The sequence below is a fragment of the Podarcis vaucheri genome (genome assembly GCF_965113315.1).
Source record: "Podarcis vaucheri genome assembly, chromosome: 12".
In the NCBI taxonomy this organism is placed as follows: Eukaryota; Metazoa; Chordata; class Lepidosauria; order Squamata; family Lacertidae; genus Podarcis; species Podarcis vaucheri.
The window spans coordinates 19,540,895-19,551,841 of record NC_138750.1 but is presented as its reverse complement, the minus strand read 5'-3'; the positions used below and the strand labels follow the sequence as shown (position 1 = coordinate 19,551,841).

At 45.4% G+C, this 10,947-nt stretch overlaps 1 protein-coding gene across 1 annotated transcript in view; it reads left to right on the top strand.

Moving 5' to 3' along the window:
- Positions 1-2,757: 2,757 nt before the first annotated feature.
- The window catches only part of CMTM8 (CKLF like MARVEL transmembrane domain containing 8), a 28,892-nt gene continuing 20,702 nt past the window's right edge, over positions 2,758-10,947 (top strand). The window contains exon 1 of the mRNA XM_082193573.1: positions 2,758-3,183. Coding sequence (XP_082049699.1) covers positions 2,995-3,183 — 189 coding nt within the window. The 5' untranslated portion in view covers positions 2,758-2,994. The remainder of the gene's footprint in view (positions 3,184-10,947) is intronic.

Here is a 10,947-nt window from a genome sequence, read left to right as displayed (position 1 = left end):
CCTGTCACCAAAAATAGGCACTTTGCAAGTACATCTAGACATTCTTGCTTTCCCTAGCACATGCTAAACTGCGCAAACTCCTGCATGGCGTCTGCACATCTGAAACATGCTGCTTTTTAACCAGTGCTGTTTTTTCTAGAAAAACAAAACAAGGTGTTGGAGCTCATCTCCCTTGTTCTCTTAGAATGGTAATGATGCCCATCTAAGAGGTGGCGGAGCTGAGCTCCGTCTGGGAAAAAAAGCCCCTTTAAAAATAATATTTATATTTGCTTGGTTTTGCTCATTACAGTGAGGTTCTGTAAGCTCAGTCAGTAGAGCATGAGGCTCCCAATTTCAGGGCTGTAGGTTCATTGGGGATTGGACTTGGTGACCCCCATGGACCCTTCCAAATCTATACAATTTAATGTTTCTTCGATTTACTTTGAAGTAGCTCCAACTGGCTTCGGTGGAACTTTACTCTTGGGTGGCGTGCGCATAGGACTGCAGCCTTCATGTCCCCTCAGAAGCAAGTCCCATTGAACTGAATGGCCCTCAGGCAATATCTGCAGCCTAAACCACTCTTGTTGCAGGGTAATAGCCAACAGGCTCAGAGCAACATTTCCTGCCATGTCAGGCCAGGGGTGCCAACTTGAATAAAATATGGCGGGTGGGGGGTGGCAGGCAGTGCCGGATTACTGAATATGCAGAGTAGGCATGGCCTATGGGCCCCATGCTTTTCAGGGGCCCCTCGAAACGAAGCAAAATAATATTGTGTAATAAAATTGGTGAGTTAAAATTCTTGGTTGGTAAAAATCGAAAACGTATTAGGAGATCATTTGCGGGTAACATGCTGTGCATTTTAAATTACACGTTGAAAGAAAATTATATGAAAATGATGTACCATTGGTATTTAACTCCTAGTAAATTAGCAAAAATGGATAAAACGGGGTCAAATGTATGCTGGATATGTAAGGAAAAAGAAGGCACCTTTTATCATATGTGGTGGGAATGTAAGGTAGTAAAAGAATTTTGGGAAATGATATATAATGAGCTGGGGGAAATGGTTAAAATATCATTTTCTTAAAAAAACAAACCTGAAACCTTTCTTTTAGGAATTCTAGGTGCTGAAATCCCAAGGGAGCAGAAAGGACTATTTATGTATGCGACCACGGCTGCACGGATGTTATTGGCCCAGAGATGGAAAGAAGATAAAGTCCCTACCAGAGAAGAAAGGCAGATCAATTGCTGGGTTATGTCTGAAATGACCAGAAGAATCAGAAAGACCAACATTTTAATAAGGAATTTGGGGGGGGATTATAACTTATCTTAAAAACCATTGTAAACAGTTAAGGTTGTTAGTAGGATTGGAATGTCACCTGTCATTTAATGGCGAATTTTGGACACAATGGAGTGGTAAAATATTTTGGATTACTGTATCATAAAAGATGCAGGAGGAAACAATTAACAATATAACCCACAAAGAGGAAGAGGGAAGTCCATGCCATTCTTTGGAATCTTGTTTTTTATGTGGCATGCTGGATATGTGACTGTAAAATTTTAATCTGAAAAAAAAAATCAAATAAATAAATTTATTTTAAAAAGGGAGACAATTCGACTACCTAGGGGGCAATGCTCATCAACTTTTTTTTGGCGGGAGTGGGTGGGTTCAAAATATTCCATAAGGGAGCTCATCGCTTATAGAGTTGGGGGCAAAAACTTGAGGCGAAGACTGGAATTGCCCCAAAAAGATGTTAGGCTGTTTTTGTATGCCACTACAGCGGCAAGACTCTTATTAGCTAAAAACTGGAAATCGCAAGAAATACCAACAGATGAAGATGTTGGACTTTATGGAGCTGGCTGACCTGACTGGAAGAATCCTTGACCAGAAAGAGGAGGAGAGAAAAGAGGATTGCAAGAAATTTAAAGAATATTTAGCTAAATATTGTGATATAAAATAAATAAGAAAATTATTGGAAATAATAAATAGGCTTAGGGGTAGAATAATGTGTGATAGTAAATATTAAGGATTAAAACATTAAAAAGGAGAAGAGGTTAGTAAATGAAAGGAGTTAATATTTTATAAATATGAATTTGGAGAGCTCTTATATAGGTGATGTAATGAAATTCAGTTAGAGGGTATTCGAGGAAGTCGAGTTATCAATGTAATGAGAATCAGGAATTTGAAGAAACAATTTGTCTTTGTGTTTAGTGTAGTGTCATGTGTTTTACTTTGTGTGTTTTGTTATGTCATTTTTGTGATAAATGTCGAAAATCAATAAAAAAAATTGGGGGGGGGGGACACCTGAGGCGAAGAGGGAGCAAAGGACGCCACTTCAGGGCTTGGCGCGCGCGCGCTACCTTCCTTCTCCCCAGCCAGTCCCTCCAGGGACCCGGCTTTTAAAAAGGAGACCATTTGCAAGATTTCGACTACCTAGGGGGAGCTTCCACAGGGTTTAATCCGGTACTGTCCCCAGGTAAGCCCTGCCCCACAAGATGTGGCGCACACAACACACACAATTTGAATGGCAATGCTTATCAACTTTTTTGGGGCGGAGGGGGGGGTTTCCAAATATTCCATAAGGGAACTCGCCCCCTAGTAATCGGGGGCAAAAACCTGAGGCGAAGAGGGAGCAGAGGACGCCACTTCAGGGCTTGGCGCGCGCGCGCGCTACCGGGTATCTCCTTCCCTTCTCCCCAGCCAGCCCGCGCGCCCCGCGCCCCCCTCCAGGGACCCGGCTGCAGCCTCAGGCCTCGCCCCCTCCCCGCGCGCCCGGCTCCTTAGCTCTGCCCCCTGGAGTCCCGGCGACGGGCTTCCTCACAGGCGCCGCACAAAAGCCACCGCCGCTTCCCCCCTCAGGCGCTTCGTCCCCGGGGCTGTTGCGCCGCCTTCGCCGCGCGCAATCCGCCTCAGGCGGGCAGCACCGAGTCCGGAGCGGGCTGGCCTGACTTTGCGGGGAGCGGAGGCGCCCTGGCTGGGGCGTCGGCCCTCCTCCTCCTCCGGGAGCCGAAGCGACGATGGAGCAGCAGCAGCAGCCGAACCACGAGCCGCACCGCCACCCGGCGCAGGAGCGCTCGCGCTCGCACACCGTCACCACCACCGCCAGCAGCTCCTTCACGGCCAACTGGTCGTCCGCTTCCAGCACGCTCGCCTACGACCGAGAGTTCCTCAGGACGCTGCCCGGGATCCTCATGGTGGCCGAGATTGTAAGTAGCCCAAGCTGAGGAGGAGGAGCAGCAGCAGCGCGTCTCGCTTGCTCCCCAGGAAACGCGCGCCACAGCCCGCGCTCGCTGGGACCGATCACAACCCGGACCTCCCCGTTTATCCGGGAGGGAGCCCCACTGAGTTCAATAGCGCTTACTTCCGAGTAGGCACGGTTGCGATTTCCGCTCTTCTTCTTGTCCGCATCCCCCTCGCCCGTGCATTTCCCTCTCTCTCTCAAAATAATAATTTTTATTAGTTTTCCAAATTTTAGCAAATTTGTCCAAATTATTAAATTTAATACATTTTTTTAAATAAAAAATTATAATTAGGTTTCCGCTCCTGTTACAAATGCTTCCTGATGTTGCCACTTCATTCTTCTAGCCAGTGCATAGCTCTTCCCCCGCCCCCAGGCAGAAGGGTTCAGTTCCCAGGGCAGGTGTAAAGTAGAAAGTGCAATAAAATCAAATATCTGAAGCCTCTCTCGCATGGAATTGGCTTTGTTTTAGAGTGTTTTAGAACGGGATGTGTTTATAAAATAAAGCTTGGGTGCAAGGATCCATCCCCTGGAACTTGGAATATTTCATAGAATCTGAGTGGGAAGGGATCTCCGAGGGTCATCTAGTCCAACCCCCTGCAACGCAGGAATCTTTTCGCCCAATGTGGGGCTCGAACCCATAACCCTGAGATTTATAGTTTCATGCTCTGCTGACTGAGCTATCCACGTGTGTGGCTTATAGTGGATGGGGGAAGAGAGAAGAAAATGACTTTGTACATGCTCAGAGGCACGTCCATTGCTTTAGAAGAGCCAAGACTTGAGCATTGTAAGCTAGTCAAAAACCCTGCACCAATTAATAAGAACTGATTTAGATATAACTGAACAGGTGTAACGCTCCTTTGGAGATACCATTTGCGACGTGGAAATAGGATACGACTCCTTGGGCGGTTCTTCAACCGTTGTAACTCCATGCTGTGAGCAACCTCCTAAAGGAAAGAAGAAAGCAGGGGTGGGAGAAGGAGAGGGAGTCATGCATTAAGATAATTTTAACTGCTAAGGGACCTCAATTCCTTTATTTTGTTATGAGAGATCTGGAAGATACAGGAGTAATACAGACAGTTGCTTTCAAATCTACCAAAGAACAGTTTCGTCTCTCCATTTCTGTTTCTTGCCTGAGCTTTGCTCTGTGCTTGTGGTTCTTAACACATCTCTCCCAGCTTGTTGCAAATGCATTGGAGCCTGACAGATCACTTGGACAGCAGAGAGTTAGACAAAGAACCTATGCCCCCCCCCCAGTCCTTTTCCCCAGATATCTGAATAATAGGCTTTTTCCGGAAGCTCCTTGGGGCCATTTCCTCTGGTTGTTTTTTTGCTTTGTTGAAATGGAGGCGCTAAAGTGGTTGTAGGCTGGGCAGGTTATTGTTGCCCTTAATAGGTCACCTGAGGCGAGATTAGAATCCTGGTGTCAGGTGAATCCTGAATAACTCAAGCTGCGCTCATTCACAACAGTCTTTTATCTCCTGTAAGCACTTCAGTACCTATGGTCAGAATGGCATTCTGTTAAGCCTTTGGTAGTGAAGAGGAAGAGAGCTGCCCAGGAATGTGCCTAACAGCCTAGATATCCACTCCCAAGAATGTGTGCTGTAGGAGAGCCCAGAGATGGGATCGCAGAGGTGTCTTGAACAACTCCCATTATCAAGGTGTGTAGTATAGTATTATACTATAAAAGGTGAAGGTAAAAGTACCCCTGACGGTTAGGTCCAGTCGCAGACGACTCTGGGGTTGTGGCAATCATCTCACTTTATTGGCCGAGGGAGCCGGCGTACAGCTTCCAGGTCACGTGGCCAACATGATTAAGCCGCTTCTGGCGAACCAGCGCAGTGCATGGAAATGCCATTTACCTTCCCGCCAGAGCAGTACCTATTTATCTACTTGCACTTCGTGCTTTCGAACTGCTTGGTTGGCAGGAGCATGGACCAAGCAATGGGAGTTCACTCCGTTGCGGGGATTCGAACTGCCAACCTTCTGATTGGCAAGCCCTAGGCGCTGTGGTTTAACCCACAGCGCCACCCGTGTCCCTTATAAACTTATATACTTTATATACTATACTGTGGTCTAATCCACTGAACCCCTTGGGCTTGGCAATTGGAAAGTTGGCAGTTCAAATCCCCGTAATGGGGTGAGCTCCCGTTACTTTGTCCCTGCTCCTGCCATCCTAGCAGTTTGAAAGCACACCAGTGCAAATAGATAAATAGGTACTGCTGCAGTGAGAAGGTAAATGGCATTTCTGTGCGCTCTGGTTTCTGTCACGATGTCCTGATGCACCAGAAGTGGTTTAGTCACACTGGCCACATGACCCAGAAAGCTGTGGACAAACGCCGACTCCCTCGGCCTGAAAGTGAGATGAGCGCCGCAACCCATAGTTGCCTTTGACTGGACATAACCATCCAGGAGTCCTTTTACCTTAGTATAGTATAGTGAATTGGAAGTAGAATACAGCAGCAGGTGGTTTATGTTACCCATATTTTCTTTAATTTTTTTAAAAAGAAAAATATTTATACGCTGCCTTTCTGTATTGAGCAGGTAGCCTGATGCACAACCCAACAATAGAAAGGTTTTTAAATTGTAATACAGTGGTACCTTGGTTTACGAACTTAATGCGTTCCGGAAGTTCGTTCTTAAACCAAAGCATTCTTAAACCAAGGTGTACTTTCCCATAGCAGTGGGGGGCTCAATTTACAAATGGAACACACTCAACATGTTCTGCTTCCAAGGCAAAGTTCACAAACCACAACACCTACTTCCGGGTTTGCAGCGTTCTTAATCCAAGTTGTTCATAAACTAAGCTGTTCTTAAACCAAGGTACCACTGTACAGGCAACTCACCTTTGACCTTTGAGTTACATTCTGAGGCACCACATGTTTTAAGTCAAATTGCCTATAATACAGTGGTACCTTGGGTTAAGAACTTAATTCATTCTGGAGGTCTGTTCTAAACCAGAAATTATTCGTAACCTGGTTTTGTTTTGCATTAAAGTACCGGTAGTTGAGAGGGACGCAGGTGGCGCTGTGGGTTAAACCACAGAGCCTAGGACTTGCCGATCAGAAAGTTGTTCGAATCCCCGTGACGGGGTGAGCTCCCATTGCTCGGTCCCTGCTCCTGCCAACCTAGCAGTTAGAAAGCACGGCAAAGTGCAAGTAGATAAATAGGTACTGCTCTGGCAGGAAGGTTCACCAGAAGCGGCTTAGTCCTGCTGTACACATGACCCGGAAGCTGTACGCCGGCTCCCTTGGCCAATAAAGCGAGATGAGCGCAGCAACCCCAGAGTCGGCCACAACTGGACCTAATGGTCAGGGGTCCCTTTACCTTTACCGGTAGTTGTAGCACAGTATCTTTTTTGAGGACCACGTTGAAGGCAGAATAACTTTTGGTTTGGTTTCAGCATGCCTGATGGCATGGAAAAAGGGCTGCTTAAAGACCAATGTTTTATTTCTTTAGAATAAATAAAGGCATTTAAATTTATCTGCAATGGTATCAAGAATCCTCCTGCGGGGGAAATTTTACTTCATGGGAACGCAGTGTGAGACTGAAGATCTGCCCACATAGATCAACTGTAACTGTTCTGTTTTGTTTTTGTCCTGGGCCTTCGTTGAACAGGTTATTTACACATTCAGAGCCTCTCTTCTAAAGCCTGTTCCATAGTGTACTCAAGAGGTAGCATGCTCTCTCTCCTGCCACACTTATTAGCTGCCACGCCTTCAGTGCTGCATTCTGCCAAAGTTCCTGAAAGTTATTAGAGAGACCAGAGTGCTTTTTGTTCGAATGCTTTCAGCATATACTTCTGACATCTTGCTACGCAAAACAGAAATGTTCAGAATAGCAGAAAATGCTGTTATTTGTAAACAACGATCCACAAGCTAGTTAAGTCAGGCTGTGTAAATATAAAGTCAGAAACATTCCTGCTATGATCTTGACCGTTGGTGCTTCAGCTCATTATAAAGAGTGCTGTGTGGGTTTTGGGTGCTCACCCCTAGCACAAATTAATTTTAAGTGGTTAATGATTAGGGGATCTAAAACCCTTTGTTCTGCTCCTCTCTTTTTTTTTTGCAAGTCCTCTTTTATACCTTTTATGAATTGTTCTACTTGACTGTTTGGCTTTGATGGTGTAAATAGTCTGTTTGCTTGATCACATATACCTTGATGCCTTGGGGGTGGAAAGCTGCTGTTGGCTTTGCAGATAAAACAATGGATTGGTGGACGGCTCAACTCACTTCCTCATGGCTTCCAAACAAAAGCAGCCTGATAGGAAGGCAGAGGCATTTTAGAACTTTGGGAATAGGATGGGTGAAGAACTATGTTACAAACTGTTGACTATAGCTGCAATTCTTATGCCACACAACCAGGAAATAAGTCTTGATAGAATTTACCGGGACTCGGGTGGCGCTATGGGTTAAACCACAGAGCCTAGGACTTGCCAATCAGAAGGTTGGCGGTTCGAATCCCTGCAACGGGGTGAGCTCCTGTTGCTCGGTCCCTGCTCCTGCCAACCTAGCAGTTTGAAAGCACATCAAGTGCAAGTAGATAAATAGGTACCGCTCCAGTGGAAAGGTAAACGGCGTTTCCGTGCGCTGCTCTGGTTCGCCAGAAGCGGCTTAGTTATGCTGGCCACATGACTGTATGCTGTACGCTGGCTCCCTTGGCCAATAAAGCGAGATGAGCGCCGCAATCCCAGAGTCGGTCACGACTGGACCTAATGGTCAGGGGTCCCTTTACCTTTACCTAGCCATGAACTGGAATGCACTATATGCACTATAATATGTGCTACTAGTTGTAAGGAGTATTCATAGCCAGGGCTGTGTGTGTGTGTGTGTGTGTGTGTCCCTCTTCCTAGTCAAGTACACCTTTAAAATAGTTTAAAATAGTTCAGATACCAAGCTTTGTTGTTTTGTATTCCCCAAAGCACTCTTCTTCAAAGTGTTCTCCTAACTTGCGGCTGAATTCTCAAAGTTGCTTTGCTCTTCTTTCATAAAACTGTTGTTGCTGTTTGCAGGTAGTTATTATTCATATTTTCAGCACATAATGGCTGCAATCTATAGAAATTGTTTGCAATATTTTAATTTAAGTCTGTGGGATTCTTTTGGAGCTGGAGTCCCATCTTCGCTGATTTGGTTATTTTGCATAGCTGCTTGAAAGGAAAGCATAAGAAATGGGTGGGTAAAGATTCTCCATGATAATTACGGCAACAACAACAACAAGTAACAACAACAACAGCAACAACAACACATGTTTGATTCCTTGTAGCAAAATAGAAAATAGTCACAGAGAGTTAAGAGGGACAGTTGCTCTGAAATTTTGAGATAGCTCAGTTGATAGATCATGTGACTCAGGATCATGGGTTTGAGTCACAAGTTGGAAAAAGGAATCTGGCATTGCAGGAGGTTGGACTCGATAGCCCTCGTGGTCCCTCCCAACTCTACAATTCTATGATTCCATGCCAGTGTTTGTGGTCACCTTCACTATGCTCTTTCTTGCAGTTATTTTCTATCTCTTGTAAAGGATGGAACCATACACCAAGCTACCTTCAGCAACAGCTTTCCTCTAGGTCAGGCCAGTCCAACTTTTCATACCAAGTGGACTGCAAGAGTACTTCAACATGGAATTCATAGCCGGGGCTGTGTGTCTTCCTTGTCAAGTATACCTTTAAAATAGTGCCTTATAGTGAAGCCCAAAGGGAAGAAGGTGTGAGGCTCTGGCAGGGTGCTAGAGCCCTCCTACCTTCTTCCCAAAGCTGGGAAAGTTCTAACTGGACTTTGGCAAGGAGACAGGCTGACTCAGGGACCCTGTTAGAGACCTCATGCCACCTTCTCAAGGCCCAGGAGGGCTGTTGGTGGGGAAGGGGGTATCAAATGTTGCTGAGAGTGCCAAAAAAGTCTTTGAGGGATGTCTTGCTTGGTGCCATTATTGTAGCTTTAGTAACATGTTGTTATCTTCTTAGTTAAAAGTTAATATAGAGCTAAGAGTAGCGTTCGAAATTTGCCAGGTGCCAGTTACATTTTGCATCTGGCTATCGGCCGCTCGCAGCCAAGTGAAGATGCTTGGGTGCCAGGATGTCACCTGACGCCTCCGCCTTTTGGAGGTGTCATACCTGAGGATCCTTGGATCCGGACTGTTTTCACACACCTGTACCCCAGCCTGTAGAATTCTATATTTTATCTGCACAATCAGAATGAATTTCAGGAACCAAAAAGTTGTGTTTTTCAATAGGGCTTTCTAGCCGCCTGATCCCAAAATGGCAAGTAGGCATTTCTGTTTTGGTGGCTGCAACTCTCTTCCTACACTCGAGTAGGACCCTGGCAGAGACACATGCCTTACTGGCATGTTCTCTCCCTCTTGATCTTCCTTCAAAAGCTTTCTTCTGCCCGAATATCACAGCGACCAATGCCAACAGACACCAGCATGCTTAGGGATCCGCAGAGTCTTCGCAGCTTGTGTAACAGACCTCAGCAACTCAGCATTTTGGCTAATCTACTTTATTTACATATAAACACACACGGAGCACTGCAACATGGCTCCCTCTCTCTCTAGCATCAGACAGCAAAGAGAAAGAACAAAGGACAATAGTCCCACTTCACGGAAGACAGTAACACAAACATCCTGTCTCCGTCACTTCCCACTCTGTGGAATCAAAGCACACACTGTCGTGTGATAGACAACAATCCTATGACTGTAATCACGGAGCAGGAATCCTAACAGTTTATGCAGCCATTTGGCACCTAGCTTACATATCTGAGTTTCTAACACTGGCTAAGTGTAACATTACTGTATTTTATTTCATTTTTTTAAAGATTGGATCATTGCTGCTGAACACAAACTAGGGATTATTTTGAGAGCAGGGTCTGTTTTACTCCTGATTTTTGTAATAAACTCTGGGGGCCTTTTGGATAAATGATTTGAATACTATATAGGGCAAGCTCTCTCCATCCCTCTGTCTGTTCCCATAAAGCTTCCCTGGTTTATTTTTTCCTGTGATGAAGGTGGTGCCTCTCATAAGGCATTATGTTTGTCTTTCCAGTAATCTTATGATTAAATGATGAGACACTTCCAAGCTGTTACAGATCCTGTTGCAGAATGTTCAGGTTGCCAAGGATGTGGTCCATGTGTTTACTTTCTGTACAGGAAGTTTGAGAGGACACACGTTTTACTAGTAAGCTGAATGTTCAGAGGCTACCAAAACCTGGCTGTAGAATTGATACAGGATAAAGCTGAAGCTTGACTAATTTCTTGCCAAAGATTGCACTGGAGTTCCACTGCTACCCTTATTAATGTGGAATTTTAAGATGAATTTTTCTTCTTATCTCAAAAGGGGAAATATTTACAGTGGTACCTTTGGTTACGTACTTAATTTGTTCTGGAGGTCCGTTTTTAACCTGAAACTGTTCTTAACGTGAAGTACCACTTTAGCTAATGGGGCCTCCCGCTGTGCCGCCGCCGTGCGATTTCTGTTCTCATCCTGAAGCAAAGTTCTTAAACCGAGGTACTATTTCTGGGTTAGTGGAGTTGGTAACCCGAAGCGTATGTAACCCAAAGTACCACTGTAATGGCATTTTGGGTGAAATCATGTGCCTTTTGCAAATCCTATCTGGTTTTTGTGGACCTCTCAAGGGGGAGCGCTGTGGAGACACGGGATTAAACCACAGAGCCTAGGGCTTGCTGATCAGAAGGTTGCGGTTCGAATCCCCGCAACGGGGTGAGCTCCCATTGCTCGGTCCCT